Source organism: Carassius gibelio, chromosome B21 (genome assembly GCF_023724105.1).
Source record: "Carassius gibelio isolate Cgi1373 ecotype wild population from Czech Republic chromosome B21, carGib1.2-hapl.c, whole genome shotgun sequence".
Lineage (NCBI taxonomy): Eukaryota > Metazoa > Chordata > Actinopteri > Cypriniformes > Cyprinidae > Carassius > Carassius gibelio.
Genome location: NC_068416.1, coordinates 15,568,704 through 15,587,783, shown reverse-complemented (window position 1 = coordinate 15,587,783; position 19,080 = coordinate 15,568,704). Strand labels below are relative to the sequence as shown.

The window sequence follows — 19,080 nt, the reverse complement described above, 5'->3', positions numbered from 1 at the left end:
GGGAGGGACCCCCCACCCTCCTAAAATTTAAAAGGCAGTTATATATTTTCATGTACCAAGTAATAACTTTATACTGTGAACATATGGGTGTGTGTGTGTGTGTGTGTGTGTGTGTGTGTGAATACTGTTAATGTGTGTGTACAGGTATTTACTAGGCTATAACAACCAAATGTCCCTACAAGTACAGTAATTAATACCAGTATATTTTGAGCTTGTGGGGACATTTTTTGGTCCCCTTAAGGAAACAGGCTCATAAATCACACAGAATAAAGTGTTTTGGAAATCTAAAAATGCCTTCAGTATTTGTGAGGGGTAGGTTTAAGTGCAGGGTTAGAGGATAGAAAATATATTTTGTACAGTAAAAAACATTACGCCTATGAAATGTCCCCACAACATTTCCACAACATTTAAATATTTATTTCCATTTATATATATATATATATATATATATATATATATATATATATATATATATATATATATATATTTATTTTTTTATTACTTAATTTTACATTTTTACACTATTTTTCTATAAACTCTTTCACAGATCCCCTTGCACTCCCTTGTGAGCACCAGGAGGTCCTAGCAATGTCAACATTGTCATTTTGGGCTTGATGTACAATTAAAACATGCTGTATCTGTAAGAACTTACATGTTCCCAGTTAAAAATCAGCATTTATTGTAAATAAGATGCAAAAATGAGTTTCTTAAAGGGGTCATATGATGCAATTACATTTTTTCCTTTCTCTTTGGAGTGTTACGAACTCTTGGTGCATTAAGAGGATCTGTAAAGTTTTAAAGAATAAAGTCTCATATCCAAAGAGATATTCAACCACACCCTCCTAAAACAGCTTATATATATTATATTCAAGCAGGACCTTAATTTCCCGCTACAAATAAACCGGCCATTGCTCTAAAGCAACTTAAGAAAGGAGAAGACATTTTATTAGCTTACTAACAATTTTAGGTTTACGAGATATTCACTGCAAACCTGATGTTTTAAGTAATGTCTCTAATTATCTGGTTTGGACAAACAGATCAGCTCATGTCTTATTGTGTTCTTACTTACACAATACCAGTCAAGAGTTTTCGAGAGGGTTTATGCATAAAGGTGCAAAAAAATTGCACTGGCAAGTCTAGCAGTTTTGCTGTATTCATGTTTTGGTTACTCACTTTTATTTTATCAGACAGCTGTTATGGCTGGATTTTAATTCATAATATGTGTACATGATTTTAAACTTTTTTCCTTTTTTCTTAAGTTAGGTCCTACTTTATATTAACTGGCCTTATACTACTTACATTTAAAATAACCATTTGATACAATGCACTTATTGTGCACACACATGTTTTTATATTGTAATTATATACATATTTTTAAAACACATGCATGTAATTACATCTGTAATTAATTTCTGTAATAACATTTATAATTGCACTGTTGACCCATCCCTTAAACCTATCACGATAATACCAAACTTGTCCCTAAATGTACCCATTAATAGCAGCAAAAGTGTTTTGCAACACAATATGAACACAATATGTACAGCAGCCTACATTGTACTAATTTTTAATGTAATTAGATAGTAGTTAAGGCCAACTAATATACAGTGGTACCAATTTTTTTTTTTTCATGGATTTAGGGCTGGAGAGCGTCTACTTCTTCTTCTTTTAAAGTCGTTTATAATGTTACAAAATATTTCTATTTTAAATAAATGCTTTACTTTTGAACGTTCTATTAATCAAAGAATCCTTTAAAAATGCATCACGATTTCCACAAAAACATTAAGCAAAACATTACACTGTTAAACTATTAGAATGATTTCTGAAGGATCATGTGACACCTAAGACTGGAGTAATGACTGCTGAAAACTCAGCTTTAATCACAGGAATAAGTCTAGAGGGTTAGATTGCTAGAGTCTTAAAGTAGAGGGTTAAACTTTAAACTATAGGGGGTTACAAAACATTCTTAAACACAGAACTGGTTTTTTGTATCTTAAACACTTTAACAAATTTCATTCATTGCATATACTTTATATGCTGTCTAAATTTCCAAATTCGTAATTGAATAATACCTTAGATAGATGCTGAAATGACAACTTAATCTCTGTGATAAAGCAAATAACGAGGATAGTAATAATTGGGAACTTATTGAATATGAAATTGGGAAACGTAGAACATTTCTTAGTACCTCATTGAAACTAAGAAAAAATAATTAAGAAAGATTATGGCTAGAATCACTACTTTTATGCCACATAAAAATGTTAAAGATTCTTCAATTCTTTAAAAGAATTGCTAGAAAGAATTATGCTTATTGATCAGTCAAATCATTTAGAGGACATAAATGAAAGGCTGAACATGCCTTAGTCTTATAGGAAATGACTAGAGGAACAGGACTCTGTATATTTCTTCAGACTAGACAGACCAAATATTGAGAATAAATATCCTTTAGTTTTAGCAAATATGCCAATCCGGATTTTTTTTTAAATACTTAGAACATTTTACAGGCCCTTGACAGAGGTTTTTGTTGATGTGTTAAAATGCACATGTGTTAAAATGTTTTATTGTAGGCCTAATGGGAATAGCTTTGTCCAGCTCAGTAATGGCATTTCTCCTTTTTTTGCATTTTCACATTTTTATATTAATGATAGAACTGATAATAAGCCAACTGCTAGAATATACAGCATTGTTTCAAAAGATGCTATTCAGATCCCAATTGCTTTAAACATCCCACTGTCCTTTTCAAATGCTTCTGGCCTACTGCTTAATATTAATGAATGTGTATTACAAAATGTGTTACATCAGAGACAATTTCATCTGTGCACGACACGCTGGTGACACCTGCTGGTCAAAACCGGGTAATTACAACAAAAATACTACTTTATACCAAAACGTGCATAACATCTTTTGGCTAATATTTCACAAAACTGCAAATATATTTATTGTAAGTATAACATACTAAATGCAATTAATAAACCATCAAATACCATTAAATATTAAAATGCACAACAAATGTTAAAAAATTTGTTCTTATATTAATTAGCTTGCTTTGTATTTGCTTTCTTTTTTTGTTGTTTTTTTTTTTTTAGTAAGAGACCATTAAATACTACTCTTCCTTTTAACTACACAAATGACTCGTTTAAAATGTATAAAACTGATCTGGTATCGGATAAAACCCCCCCCAAAAAACAGATTCTGGTTCAATGTAAAATGCAATAGCAAAAATACAACTAGTGTTGGTGGAAAGAAGGAATGAATCTGTTAGCTAGCTCTCCACAGGGCTGTAGGAATAACTTCCATTCAGGCGTGGGGCATCCATATTAAGGGCCCATAAAAAGCATGAGCCAATAAGGGCACATTAGGCCCAGAAAAAACGAGACCCTGGTCACAAGGCTGGGGTCAATGTCAACAAGGACCCCACTTACATCAGGGATTAGTGTGATAAGGTACACAAGATCTGTGCCTGAAGAACTGGGATGTCCAGGTTATAAAACCAAGTGAAGGCAAGCAATGAAAACCAGCTGATGGCCTCACAGACTAAGTCCAGGAGGAGGCCATTCCTCTGGTGGAGTGGGCCCTAATTCGAATAGGACACTAAATCCACTGAGACGTAAACTAGGGTGATAGCATTGACTAGATAGGCTGTCCGCTCTGCCCATTTTGGTGAGCTGAAATCCCATTTGCTGGTGCAGCTACAAGAATGATAACAAATCAAGCTTCAGTGTTTAGAGGAAACAGGAGTTTCCTAGGCAAGTTTACACAATGTAAATGACCATTTCGAAAATATTTCTGTGAAAGTATTCACAACCAATTATGCACTTGTTCAGCCATCCACATGGCATTTGTTGCATAAAGAAAATACAAATTTACTTATGAATTTAATTTGATTCTCAGTAAATTTCACACATGCAAATGTCATAATTGCAAGCCTTACATTTAAGGGATTTTTTTAAAGGAAATAAGGCATTACATATATATCATTGTACAATATATAAACAAATAATTACATACTTTAAGATAATTAAAAGTATTCACTGATCTTTGTGCTCCTGTAGCTCAATTGTTAGAGCATTGTGTTATCAAGCGCAAGGTTGGGGGTTTGAATCCCCGGGAACACAGGATAGGCAAAAATTGATAGCCTGAATGCTTTGGATAAAAGCATCTGCTAAAGGTATAAATTTAATTTAATCTTTATAAACTTTTTTTATAACCTCTTCTTGTCTTTATTTGTAATGTATTTACATGTTTGTTTACAAATTTGTTATATTCGAAATGTATTTGATGCAATTAGAATTGTTTTGTTCTTTTTATATCTTTAAATATATCACCAACCTCTGAATTCACAACATAAAAAAATAAGCAAATACAAAGCAGGTTGGAATTTCCATTTTAATGTTCAACAAAGAATCCACTGAAGCATTAAGGCACATTATGGGAATGCCAATCCCCCAAAGAGGGCATTAACAAAAATTGAAATTAAAAAAATAATATTATAACAAATTATCACAGATACACATAATACTAAAATAAAAATCACTGTGTAAACAAAACTGAAAAAAAAAAACACACTAAAAAATCTAAAAAAAATTGCCAATTGTTTCAACAAAATTTTCATATTTCAAGTTTCAAATTTACAAAATATACTTAGTCTGCTACTAACACAAAGCTTACAGAAATTCTATATTTTTATCAGCATATATTTAAAATTAAAATGACTTTCAAGCAGGGCATCAACTGGCGTGAATAAATGAAATTTCTAAAATTGTTTCCTATTACTTAGTCATAAAATACATTTTTGCACAGATCTGATCATGAAGTCTGTTTGGTATGAAAGGTGATTAAACTATGAAGTAATAAAAATAAAACACAAACGATTAACACATTATGCCAAAAATTACATAAAAACATCCCTGAGAACCACTCAAATTGTAATGACTTAATAAGCAAGGCAGCACGGATACTTTTCATCCACAGCAAGAGCAACACTTGAGCTCAAAAACAGAATATTCAACATAGATGAAACTCTTTTAGGAGCGTAAATACATAGAGAAACATAACGAACAGATAAAGAAACTATGTAAGCTCATTTTTATATTCTTGGAAAACAGAAGTCAAAGAACAGTTTTAGTGGACATTTGGCCTGATTTTAGCAATCTTTATGGCTTCTGAAATAAAACTCAGTGAACATGAATGCCTTAATTATTTTCAATAACTCTTACTACAGGTAGATGCTGTTTGCATTAGTCCATTTTTTGTCACCATTTCTTATACCCCTGTCTCTTGCCTGATCCAGCTGCGGTATTCTGTGACACGTGTGTAAATGCCGGGCCTGTTCCTTCGACCGCAGCCATCTCCCCAACTCACCACGCCAGCAAGAAACATGCGCCCATTGCTCTCAGTGGAAGTCATTGGACCACCTGAGTCACCCTGGTAGAGGAATTAGGGATTATTTGTGTGTTACTGAGAAATGTAAGGCTATGACATGTATCTGAATGTGAAGAAAACAGAAGATCTATCATTTCACCTGACAAGCGTCTACACCTCCGCTCAATACACCTGCACAGATCATGCGTGGTGTTATCCCATCATCCATCAGCCTGCTGCACACAGTGCTGTTAATAATGCGCACCTCGGCCTTCTGCAACACTGATGCAACGGCGTCTAAAGCAAGGAGAAGACATTTTATTAACTGACTAACAATTTTAGGTTTCCGAGATATTCACTGCAAACCTGATGTTTTAAGTACTGTCTCTCATTATCTGGTTTGGACAAACTCAAATTATTGTAACCATTCTAAGATCGTCTGCCTTAGGAAAGCTAATGTGTCTCCGACAACACTCATTGCCTTCTGATGCAGCTCAACTAGGTCTCATCCCATTCGTCAGTATTTGTGATTTCACAAATCCTGGAAAATATCTGTCGTAGTCCAAAGTCTAAAGTTTTTGGTGTCTTTTTGAACAAATAAATAAAAAAATTAACATTTAAAACTTTCAAATGGTAGCATAGGTTGTTAGATGACTTACCAACTTCCTCTCTCTGTTTGCCCCAGCCAGTGATCCAGACAGATCTGCCTGCTGGGAAGTCATGTGTGGCTTCAGGTAAGCAGATGGGCCAGATGCTTTGGCTGAATGTTACAGGGCTGTCCAACTCCATCAGCGCGATGTCATTGTCGTAGCTCAAGGCGTCATAGTGAGGGTGAGAAATGATGCGCTTCACGTGTTTAAGGGTGGACTTACTAGTCTCACCCTGGTTAAGTAGACCCAGATAGACTTCCCACTGGTCAGGCTGGGAATATCTAGCAAAAGACCAAACACTCAGTCAGGATCAGAACAGGAGTGGAGGAGAGGGCCAAACAACATAAGAACTCACTTCAACTTTTCACTGTCCTGCACGCAGTGAGCAGCAGTGACCAGCCAGCGGTTACTGATAACAGACGCCCCACACACATGACCCTGTGTTTTCATGTGGAGGCTGACCTGCCAGGGCCATTCTCCCTCATTCGAGTCCTTTCCACCGACAATACGACTGGACTTGTAGGGCTTCGTCCCACATTCTACAGTAAACATGAAACACAGTTTAAAAACATCACTGAAAGACATATATGAGGAAAGACAGAAAAACTCTGGACTTACTACATTCAGATTCATCCGAACCATCCACACAGTCAGTCTCTCCATCACACATCGGGTTCAGCTTGCTAATACACTGGTTATTCTTGCACTTATAGGTGAGATCAGAGCACTGAACAGCTATGGCTGGATATAAGAGAAGCAATTGAGTCACTTAATATACTTAGTGCTTATGTTGGCAGCAGGGATAGTTATCAAGCTCCAAGTTAAATTTTAGTTCTGGTAAGTGACTACAGTAACTGAAAATATATAAACAATAGAGGTATACATTAATAATAATTATATAATTTACTATATACACTTTTGAGGTCAAAAAACAGTCAGCAGTATTTCCTGACTAAAAGTTCTCACATTTCTCACACTGGGATTCATCGGAGCCATCGCCACAGTCGTTGTAGCCATTACACTGCTTGTGCGCTGGGATGCATCGGTTGTTTCGACATCTAAATTCTTGAGCTTTGCAGTTCCCTACAGACATAATTTAACAAACAACTTGAAATCGTTTCTACCAGTTTTGCTCCATTGTTCATGATTTTGAGTGCTGGTTTCATCCTTACCACAGTTTTCCTCATCAGTGTTATCTCCGCAATCATTCACCCCATCACACCGCCAGAAACTGGGCTTGCAGAAGCCGTTCTTGCATTTTATTTGAGTCTCGTTACATGCTGCATACATAGGTAAAGAATGTAATGCAACACCAAATGACACTCGAGAAAACAACTGTACAGAGGTTAAGCACAAGTAATATGGTATGAACTTACAGCAGCCCCTCTCATCGCTCATATCTCCACAGTCATTGTAGCCATCACATTGCAGGTCAGGAGACACACACAGATCATTGTCACACTGGAATCTACCAGGGCAGGCTGTGGAAAAGCGATTTTAGATATGTTTGTCATCATGGTGTTGTGGCTTTGAACACCGCGTTTTAATATAAGTAGGAAAAATAATATGATTCTACTCACGATTAGTCGGTTCAAAGGCCTCAAACTCTGCAGAAAAGCCCTCGCTCACGTAAGACAGGTCAGAATGAAATCTGACTGTTGTTTGGCTTGATTTGATTGTGTACACAGTTTTGGGTGGCTTCTCCCCACATATCCTAAATCAATTTATAAAAGAACAAATGACAGTTATAATTCTATTCAAAGCCTATTCAAAAGTTTGGGCTCAGTAAGATTTTTTTCTTAGACTCTCCACGTCTGCATTTGATACAGTAAAATCTGTATTATTGTGAAATATCACTGAATTTAAATATATTGTAATACACAATTTATTCCTGAATTTTCAGCAGTCATTACTGCAGACTTTACATAATCCTTCAGATATCAGTAATATTTGTTTATTATTATTTATGTGAAAAACGGTTGTGCAGTTTAATATTTTTGTGAGACCGTGATACACTTTTTTTTAAAGATTATTTTATGAATAGAAAATTCAAAAGCACATCTTTTCTTTGAAATAGAAAACATTCAATGTAACTTCATGTTTTTACTGTCACTTTGATTCATTTAAGGCTCTTCAATAGTGGGGTATAAATGGAATATTTCTTTATTTCTCCTAGTTTGTAACATCTACTCAAGTATAAGTACAATGATTACTCTTTTGACACTTTTATCTGACCTGTAGTTTATCTCCAAGTAGTCTGTTGGACAGCTGATGGGGTTTTGTTCAGGGCTATGTATAGACAACTTGTCAAACTTCACCTTGATATGCTTTCCTGACGGAACCTGTCAGACAGAACATCTAAGAGCTTAAAATATTGAATGTTAGGAACAGATCAATGATGAAGATGATATTAAATAACACTGAGGGTAAATAATTTTAGTGTACCTCAATGTTCCAGACACACTCAGTCTGAGGTGGGTAATGGGAGGGATAGCCAGGTGATGTGAAGGTCCCACGGAGCCCTGTCAGTCTCCCTCCACAGTCTAAAGAATGTGTCAGGACATTATTAATAGAAATATAGGGCTATGACAGCTTGATTTAACACACAGGAAGAGCAGGATCCAGAATTAATGCTCACTAAAGAAACATAAAAAAAAAAAACTATTTTCATGTCTTTTTTTTTAATTTTTTTATAAATACAGTTTTGTGGCAAGTAAGAAATATCTGTGTATTACTGGTAAAGTCTATCAGAAAGTGAACTTTGGACCCTAATGAGTTTATTATACCTCAGTACACTCTACCTTGAATTTTGTCTGGAATCTGAGAATAAAATGCCCTGAAACCGGGGAAGTTTTTCTCCTCGTTTGTGACTAGTGTAACCAGCATGACATTCCCAGAGGAGATGAAAATTAGCTTTTCATCAGGTAAGCGATATCCACATTTCCTGCATGAACACATTTGTTAGATTCCACATATCGAAAAAGACAATTAAAACACATGTGTCACGTGATACAGCTCACACATGCCACGAAGAGGATGACCGAGAGTGTATAAACACTTACTCCGCTATGACTTGCTTCTCTGATGGTGCTAATGAGTCGTAAACTTTAATGAAGTCATTACGACAATCCTTCTCCAGGTCTAGGACGTCAAACTCCAGTCTGATCCTGTGGTCAGGGTCGGCCCGAATCTGCCACTCGGTGTAAAGGTTGGGAAGGTAGGCGGAATCGGGGAAACCTGGAGACCGGATAATGTCTGTCTGGTTCCCATGAGCATGATGAGACCTCTTATTGGACCCTGAAAGACAGAACAAGTTGAATAGGAGTCCACGATAGAAACACGTACAAACAGCTAAATGTAAAGAAAGTTTTGTTAACTCACATTTGAGGTTTCTGCCAGCTAACCGAGCATCTACAGCTGTAATGCACACAAAACATATCTGAAACTGTTAACCATCAAGACTGAACAGTGCTAGACTAAAAGGAATTTTCTGGTTAGATCACAAGAGGTGACAGACTGAAACTATGCAAGTAATGTAAAACAATCTTCCAGTAGATTTACCTCCTGCCGTCATGCTGTCAATGGTAAGGCTATTGTCATTCCTGCGACCAAACCCCCTCCTGCTTTTCCTTGCATTTTCTCCCCAATCCAGGGATGCCATGGCCTCGTCCACAGCAGATACTTGGGACTCCCGCACATTAAACTCAGACAGGTAATAAGCGATGATACCATTATTACTGCCCTCACTTAAGAGAAAAAAATGACAATGGAGCTTACAACACAAATAAACATCAATGAAATTCATAGTGTAAAATGAATCCTAAATTATATAAATTATTATTACCTGAAACCTTGCACAGTGGACGCCACATGGTACTTTGACAGCAAGCGCACCTGACCATATATACCTTTGAGCTGAAAGACAACGTACAATGAAGCAAAGTTTTAAGTAGACATAAAGAAAATGAAAAATAACTGAAAACATTACAAAGAAACAAGAGCACCTCACCTGCTTTGAGACCCTTGTAGACAGTTCTTTATATTCAGTGGTGTTACTGTTTTCATAAGCATCTGAGAACGTCTGACTGGAGATGGTTAAATAACCACTGAACATCTTCTTCACCCTGCCATTATACCTGTCTGTAACAATGGACACGACGGAGTTACAGTTTTATCATAATCATTCAAATGTACAGTTTACTGGTGATAATAATAGAGTGTATGTTTGTTTAGGAGTTAAATAACTCACAGTGGAAATGCCACACTAACAGTCCAGTTACTAATGCAATGATTGCCAGTGCTGTGGGTAGACCTATTGTCATGATGGCCCGGAATGATACCCTCTTCTTCTGCAACTTTTTTGCATCTGATGCTTGAAGAAACGCCTCTGCCTGGTCCAAGCCATGGTCCTACAGAGAAATGTAAAATACAAGTAAAATACACTTGTTTTTACATGTGACGGTTACAAATAGAATGAGTAATGCTCTGTAACAACCCTAAGGACGCAGTGTACTGTACATGACTAAGAAGCAATTTTGAACCACCCATATCAAAACAGGCTATTCCTCTTAAGCACTCCAAACTCACAGGTATGACTACATGACAACTGTTTTCTAAATCCTGAACCAACACCTTGTTCATCAGCGTCAACAACCCACCCCAATCAAGTATGCATTAGCAAAAGTGTGTGTGGGTCATGTGACTCAAGTGGTAGCTTTTCTTAGTATAGGAAAAACAGGTTTTTTAGATGGCAATCATAAAGTCACAACTTTTAATGTTTTTCAAAAAATTAAAGTATAAGCATTAAAGTGAAACTGAAACAACATTATGATCATAATTTGAACAATATAAAACGCAGTGAGACAAATCATAGCATACAGATATACATACACACACACATATACATTATATATATATATATATATATATATATATATATATATATATATATGTGTGTGTGTGTGTGTGTGTGTGTGTGTGTGTGTGTGTGTCTGTGTCTGTGTAGGAAGTACTGTATATACATATATGATTACAAATAACTTTTAGAATATATAATAATATATTATCCAACTAGCATATATATGTATATGAACTATATATTCCGAGAAATGTAGGCACATAATTATGTAAACTTCCAAACACAAACAGCCCTGTACAGAACGTACCAGAAGATTAATATCGTAAAATGTAGAAGTTGACAACCACGGAAACGGCGGAGTAAAAGAAAACATAAATAAATGATATTCAGTTTAAAACATACCGGAATTTTTTTCCCAGATTGGAGTGGCTCCATGTCATACGATGTATTTGTCAAACTGGCCGCTGTCAGTCCTCTGTGTTGCCGTTCATGTGTCACGCAGGCGGCCTTTTGTCCTCACCTACAGCGAAACTCACTGACGCGCGCGCAGGTGTCTTCTGGAGAAACCGCAAGTAACTAACCTTCTATCCTGTTTTACATTATCCTAGCACCGAGAGGGTATAACCCTGTTGATTTGATTTTAATGTGGGTTTCGTATCTGAAAAACAAACATATTTGTTGCAAATCTTAAGTTTTCACTTCCCACCCAGTTTCTAGCTGCAGGTGAGTCCGTCTCAAGCATCCTGTGAAGAACTTCCTGTAGAGACGCTAACACAGTGTGACGTGACAAAAACAGGACACCTGTAAATGAATCAATAAACGAGATAGAAATGATCAAAAGTGTTTAATGTTTACTGTCAAACACGTTTACAGTGTATTGTAAACATTTAAAAAGTTTTTTTTTTCTCTGACAATGTTGTAAGTAAAATAAAATAAAATAAAATATTAAGTTTGCAAATTCAGCTTAAATTAAGATCCAATCTACTTAGGACCACTTATGGTTCCACATAATCTAAAGAAAAGTATTTGACAGCGTGTTATACACACACACACATCATTACACACCCACACCCACACACACACACACACACATATATATATATATATATATATGTGTGTGTGTGTGTGTGTGTGTGTGTGTGTGTGTGTGTATAACACGCTGTCAAATACTTTTCTTTAGATTATGTGGAACCATAAGTGGTCCTAAGTAGATTGGATCTTAATTTAAGCTGAATTTGCAAACTTAATATTTTATTTTATTTTATTTTACTTACAACATTGTCAGAGAAAAAAAAACTTTTTAAATGTTTACAATACACTGTAAACGTGTTGTGAATGTGAGAGCACATTTAAAAGCACAGAGTTGCGCCAAAGGTACGTACCGTATATAAAACGTATAATAGGAAACATGCATGCAAACCTTAAACTGACATTAAAGAGATCGTATGATGTGATTTAAATTTTTCCTTTCTCTTTGGAGTGTTAAAAGCTCTTGGTGCATGAAGAAAGTTGCAAAGACTAAAGACTCAAAACCAAAGAGATATTCTTTATCCAAGTTAAGACTCTGCCATGCCCCCCTAAAATGGCTCATTCAAACACGCCTCCAAGTTTACGTCTCTGTGTGGATATATTTGCAAGACCAGATATAGACAGCTATTTTAAAATAAGTTCTAAACTTTACAGAAAGTTAAAATTGGAGTAATGTGATCCTTCTTTTTTGTTCCAGTAAGAAGCCTTGCTGCAGCATTTTGGAAAATTTACAGGTGAGAAATAGTTGTTTGAGGCAGTTCACAGTAAAAGGAAATACAGTAATCCAGGGGTGATGTTATGAAAGTTTTTCAAAAAATTATTAGCCATCCAACATTTTATCTCCTCAAAACAGTCAAGGAGCACATCCAAATAATCACTGCTTTCAGATTTTGCTGAAAATAGAACTGTGTATTGTCAGCACAGCAGTTGTAAGAAACTGTATTTCTTAAAAGTGGCACCAAAGGGAAGCATGTAAAATGAAAAAAAGAAGAGAGCCTAAAATGGACCCTTGGGGCAGACTGCATGACAAAGGAGCTGACAAACAAAGAAGAAAGCTTTCCAATGTTCACTGAGAAGGTTCTGTCTTTGAGATAAAAGCCCAACCACTGCAGAGTGACATCCTGAATACCCACCAACTTTTCCAACCGATGTAACATAATACTATGATCAACTGTATCGAATGCCTCACTTAAATCAAAAAAAAAAAAAAAGCACCGCATATGAACCAGTATCGAGAAATTGCAAAAGGTTCATTACTAACCTTCAACAGTACAGTTTATGTGCTGTAAAGTGATTTAAAACCTGACTGAAAAGTATCAAAAAATGTATATATATATATATATATATATATATATATATATATATTAGGGCCGGGACTCGATTAAAAAAATTAATCTAATTAATTAGAGGCTTTGTAATTAATTAATCGAAATTAATCGCATTTAAATATTTGACCTGAGAACAGTGAAAAGTAATTTTTTTTCACATGGATTTATAGTATACCATTGAATAATGACTGAATACATAAGCTTAAGCAACAAAATATTGTTAATTTTTGTTCAACCAAGTCTAGCAGACCAGTGCAATTTTTGCCATGAAGTGTAGCAATAGCATATTTAGAAACAATTTAGAAATAGTACATTTCAGAAATTCAGGAAGCTTATAGGTGCTGGAACCTTCTGTAAAGTGTTTTTTTAAGTAAAACACAATACTGTCAATTACATTCAGAACATTGGAAACACTGACTATTAGAAAACATCTCTCTGTTGCTTCAGAGGCCATAACATACTAAGACCAACTCTCAATAACCTTGGCCAAAACAATAAAGAGTTCAACATAAACTGCCAGTTGCAACAACAAAATAATACATAGTTCAACATAAAGTGTAAAGTCCACGCTAGCTGCTATATGTTTTGCGTTGAGGTGATACTTGAGACTTGATGTGCTGCGGTGATATGCGAACGCTAGTTGGTGCTTCAGTATCGGTCCGCCGAAACTCATCCAGTGAGAAACGTTCCGCGGTGCAAAAATAAGTTATTAAAAATGCGGGATTTTTTTTTCTGTAATTAATTAATCTTAGTTAACGCGTTATTTTTTTGTGTAATTAATTAATCTCAATTAACGCGTTAAAGTCCCGGCCCTAATATATATATACATATATATATATATATATATATATATATATATATATATATATATATATATATATATATATAGCTAGCTGTAGAGAAGAAATTGGATGAAAACAAGTTAACAAATCTGTTGATGAACATCTCAATGGGGGTTCATATGTTGAGGTTGAAAAGGAATTCAGAGTTAGCCACTTTATCTGACTTTTGGTAGTCAGTAATATACACTCACTGGCCACTTTATTGGGTACACCTTGGAAACACTCCACAGAGATTTTGGTCCATATTGACATGATAGCATCACGCAGTTGCTGCAGATTTGTCGGCTGCACATCCATGATGCGGATCTCCCGTTCCACCACATCCCAAAGCTGCTCTAATGGACTGAGATCTGGTGACTGTGGAGGCCATTTGTGTAAAGTGAACTTATTGTCATGTTCAAGAAACCAGTACGATTTGTGACATGGTGCATTATCCTGCTGGAAGTAGCCATCAGAAGAGGGGTACACTGTAGTCATAAAGGGATGGACATTGTCAGCAACAATACTCGGGTAGGCTGTGGCATTTAAAAACTGCTCAATTGACAATAAGGGGCCCAAAGTGTTCGAAGAAAATATCCTCCACATTACTACACCACCACCACCAGCCTGAACCGTTGAGACAAGGCAGGGTGGATCCAAGCTTTCATGTTCTTTACCCCAAATTCTGACCCTACCATCTGAATGTCGCAGCAGAAATCGAGACTTATCAGGCAACATTTTTCCATCTATTGTCCAATTTTGGTGAGCCTGTATGAAAAATAGCCTCTGTTTACTGTTCTTAGCTGATTGGAGCGGCACCTGGTGTGGTCTTCTGTTGCTGTAGCCCATCTGCTTCAGGGTTCGATGTGTTGTATGTTCAGAGATAGTATTTTGCATACCTTTGTTTAACGAGTGGTTATTTGAGTTATTGTTGCCTTTCTATCATCTCTAACCAGTCTGCCCATTCTCCTCTGACCTCTGACCTCTGACATCAACAAGGCATTTTTGTCCACACGACTGCCTCTCACTGGATATTTAAAATTTTTCGGACCATCTCAGCAAACCCTAGAGAAAAGATTGCGTGAAAATCCCGGTAGATCAACCGTTTTTGAAATACTTGGATCAGCCCGTCTGGCACCAACAACCATTCCACATTCAAAGTCACTTAAATCCCTTTTCTTCCCCAATCTGATGCTCGCTTTGAAATTCAGCAAGCTATTTTCAACACATCAAGATGCCTAAATGCATTGAGTTGCTGCCATGTGATTGGCTAATTATCAATTTGTGTTACCAAGCAAATGAACAGGTGTACCTAATAAAGAGGTCGGTGAGTGTATAGTCATAATCTTGTACTGTATACTTGAAATGTGCCAAAAGTTAATAACATTATAAGTTTGAAAAGTTAAATACCACATTGTCATGATGATGTTGGGGATGATGTTGATGGACAGACTAACTGTAAGTAAACATTAAAGTAAAGAGACACAAGAGAGCAGCAAGAACACCCATAAGATCAACATTAAAACCATCTCATTAAAACTAATTAATTATTAAAATCGTTCTGTTATTTCAGACCTGAGGAAGCCCATAACAAATGTCATCATGTAGTGGAAAAACAAGGCTTCTCTTTAGAGACATTCTTTTCACTGAGGGCTAGTGCTGTCAAGAAAAAGTACAGGTATTCCCTTGATATGTCTGTGTTAACTAGGCCTAAATTGTGGATTAACTTTCCTAACTAGTTAATGCAAAGCGCCTTCAATGAGGTGGCTGTTAAGCATTATTATTATTATTGTTGTTGTATTCTAAAGTGTTTATTAATCAGATTTAATGCTTATTCAATGCTGATTTAAAAATTTACGACATTATTAAAATCAAAATTGGTAAATTGACCTGAACTAACATCAACTAATGAAATTTTGCAAAATCCACCAACATATTTGTTTAGAACAGTAGTGATGGGAAGTTCGATTCTTTTCCGCGAACCGGTTCTTTCGGACGGTTCGATTCAATAAACCGGTTGAAAAAACCGGTTCATCGGTTCTTTCACGCTTGACGTAATGACGTCATTGGCGTTGACGTAATGGCGTCACGTCTATCAAACATTCAAATATATAAAGTCAGTAATCATAACTTTAGTCAGTTAAAACCTCATAATCATGAAAAGTTTACATTTGAGTTTTGCAACAACACCTAAATACAGTAACAGCAATAATGTGCATATGAGGATTTAAGTCTTGAAGATATAAAGTAAATAAATTAGGTGTCATCAGTGCAGAAACCATGATCCACTTACTAAACATAATCCATTGCGATGTATTTGTTATTAAATGAACTTACGTTTCGCCAGATTACCTTTCATCCAAGCCCTCGAAATACGAGGAGGGTCTGGCTGCAGACATGATGAGGAGGGCCAGACTCTATTGGGAAATACCCGCGCTCATAACATTACTAGTACAGAATCAGAATCAATCACCAAAAGAATCCCTTCGGTTCAGACATGCTGTGAGTCAGTTGGCTTCACGCTGAATCGCGCATGCACAGTATCATCAGTTCATCGGTTCTCAATTCGGACACGTCCAACAGAAATGATTCTCAGTTGAGTGTACTGATGATCCGAAAACCGATGTAACCGGTTCTTGACTGGAGAACGAGAATCGCTCTAACCGGCACGTGCTGCAGTTCAGTGTCATCAGCTGCTCTACTCGTGTTCATGTTCTGTTTACTACAAACTCAATTTGTGAATGTGTCATCATTACAGTACAGATATCTCATAAATCATCCCTTATTCCTATTAAACATAAGAGTCTTTAGAGTCTTAATTATTGTCCAACTTCCCTGAAAACCCATTTGGCCTATACATTATATACAATATACAGATTGGAAACATTAATCAAAAAAAATAATAATAAAAAAAAATCAAAATAAAATATAGTTATTTTATCACACTTTCCGATGTTTAACAAAATACTTACAAAATTACACGCATGCGCAGTATCATCAGTTCATCGGTTCTCAATTCGGTCGCGTCCAACAGAAACGATTCTCGGTTGAGTGTACTGGTGATCCGAAAACCAAAGCAACCGGTTCTTGACTCGAGAACGAGAATCAGCTCATCGGTTCTCAAATCGGACGCGTCCGACAGAAACGATTCTAGGTTGAGTGTACTGGTGATCCGAAAACCGAAGCAACCGGTTCTTGACTCGAGAACGAGAACTGCTCCAGCAGTGGGCGTGTTCGTTCATTATCTGGCTCGGCTCAGTGTTCATCTTCAGTTCGGTCTTCACAGCATTTCATTCAGTGTTTTGTTTGAGTAAATGGATTACCCCGGGATATTGGTTTATTCTGACTCAGAGGGAGTGTCAATCACGTTAAAAAAGTTAACAGCTTAAGTAATTTGTGTATTTATGCTTATTGGAGACGTGAACTGTTTCAAACGATTCAGTTCGATTTGGTGAACTGGTTCAACCGGTTCACTAAGAAGAACCGGTTAAATTGAACGATTCGTTCACGAATCGGCCATCACTATAGAACAGTATGGACTGTCACTTTAAATGCTTAATCTGTGCATGTCTCTCTTTTCACTTTTTCACTGGAGAAGGCAATATTATGGATAGAGAGCATAATTGTTGTGATTTTTTATGAGATGTTTGGAGTCTCATTCTGACTGCAGCTGATTCATAATTTATTGAAGAGCAATTGATGTAATCTGTTCAGATAAAGAAACAAACTAATTTACACTTTGGAGTACATTTTTTTATTTCGGAGTAAATTAATCTTCGGTCACACTTTATTTTAGTGTGCAATTCTCAATATTAACCAACCATTAACTATGACTTTTGCCTCAATTAACTCCTTATTTGCTGCTTATTAATAGTTTTTAAGGTAGTTGTTAAGTTTAGGGTATTAGGTAGGATTATGGATGTCATGAATTATATGTACTTTATAAGCACTAATAAACAGCCAATATTTTATTAATAGACATGCTAAAAAGCAACTACTTAATAGTGTGAATTCGACCCTATACTAAAGTGTTACCATTCTTTCTATTTCTCTTCTATTCTCTTTATTCTAATAGTGGTTTATTAACTAATGTTGTAATAAATATTGTAACAATAGTAACAATGTATTGCTCATTGTTATGTTAGCTAATGCACCAAGTGCTACCAAAATTTGTATAAAACTGGAAGCTTTATTGGTCTATTTGTCAATAATCTTTTTTTAATGTATTTTCAAGGCAAGCATCAGAGTAACCTGCTCCATATCTCTATATATCCAGGGTTCTTGGCCTGAAAAAGAACACCTGAGCTACATATTATTGATATAATGCACAAACCACTGGTTGTTTATTAATGTTTAATCTTTATTTGTGTGTCTTTGTTTGGCTGCGCTTACAGGGAAGGCTGCTCTACATGCATAGAGGCTTATATCCCCAAGGAAGTTATGTTTTTACAAATACAACACACTTGATAGACAGAATGATCATAAATTATTAATACATGTCATAATGAGGAGATCAGGGAGCAGTTTAGGAAAGAGTTGATTCAGCTCTGCCTACATTGTTTTTTGTGTTTCAATCTTTTACAACATACATTACCGATCAAAAGTTTTTAACAGATTTTAAGATTTCTAATGTTTTTTTTTTAAATAAGTCACTTCTGTTCACCAAGCCAGGGTCACCCCCCCCCCCCCCCAAAAAAAAAATACAGCAAAAGCAGTAATATTGTGAAATATGTTTACTATTTAAAATATCTGCTTTCTATTTGGATATATTTTAAAATGTAATTTATTAATGTGACCAAAGCAACATTTTCAGCATTATTACTCCAGTCTTCAGTGTTGCATGATGCTTTAGAAGTAATTTTAATGTGGTGATTTGCTGTTTAAGAAAAACATTTTATTAGTATGATTATATAAAAATAAATCTGGATTATATAATGAATAAAAAGATTCAAATATCAGCATTTACCTGAAATAAAATCGTCTGTACCATTATACACAACATAATTCAAAAGCTTTCAGTCAGTATAATTTTT

The 19,080-nt window shown here is 35.8% G+C and overlaps 1 protein-coding gene across 1 annotated transcript; it reads right to left on the bottom strand.

The window, feature by feature from the left end:
• Nucleotides 1-4,372: 4,372 nt before the first annotated feature.
• Nucleotides 4,373-11,625, bottom strand: st14b (ST14 transmembrane serine protease matriptase b). The gene is made up of 19 exons (XM_052588948.1): nucleotides 11,272-11,625; nucleotides 10,261-10,420; nucleotides 10,021-10,151; nucleotides 9,856-9,926; nucleotides 9,573-9,757; nucleotides 9,393-9,428; nucleotides 9,074-9,308; nucleotides 8,813-8,955; nucleotides 8,457-8,554; nucleotides 8,247-8,353; nucleotides 7,592-7,725; nucleotides 7,388-7,492; nucleotides 7,184-7,291; nucleotides 6,978-7,094; nucleotides 6,630-6,752; nucleotides 6,367-6,550; nucleotides 6,021-6,292; nucleotides 5,522-5,658; nucleotides 4,373-5,424 (listed from the first exon to the last, which is right to left on the bottom strand). The coding sequence occupies exons 1-19, from the start codon at nucleotides 11,302-11,304 to the stop codon at nucleotides 5,263-5,265; spliced, it is 2,541 nt and encodes an 846-aa protein (XP_052444908.1). The 5' UTR covers nucleotides 11,305-11,625; the 3' UTR covers nucleotides 4,373-5,262.
• Between the last annotated feature and the right edge of the window lie 7,455 nt (nucleotides 11,626-19,080).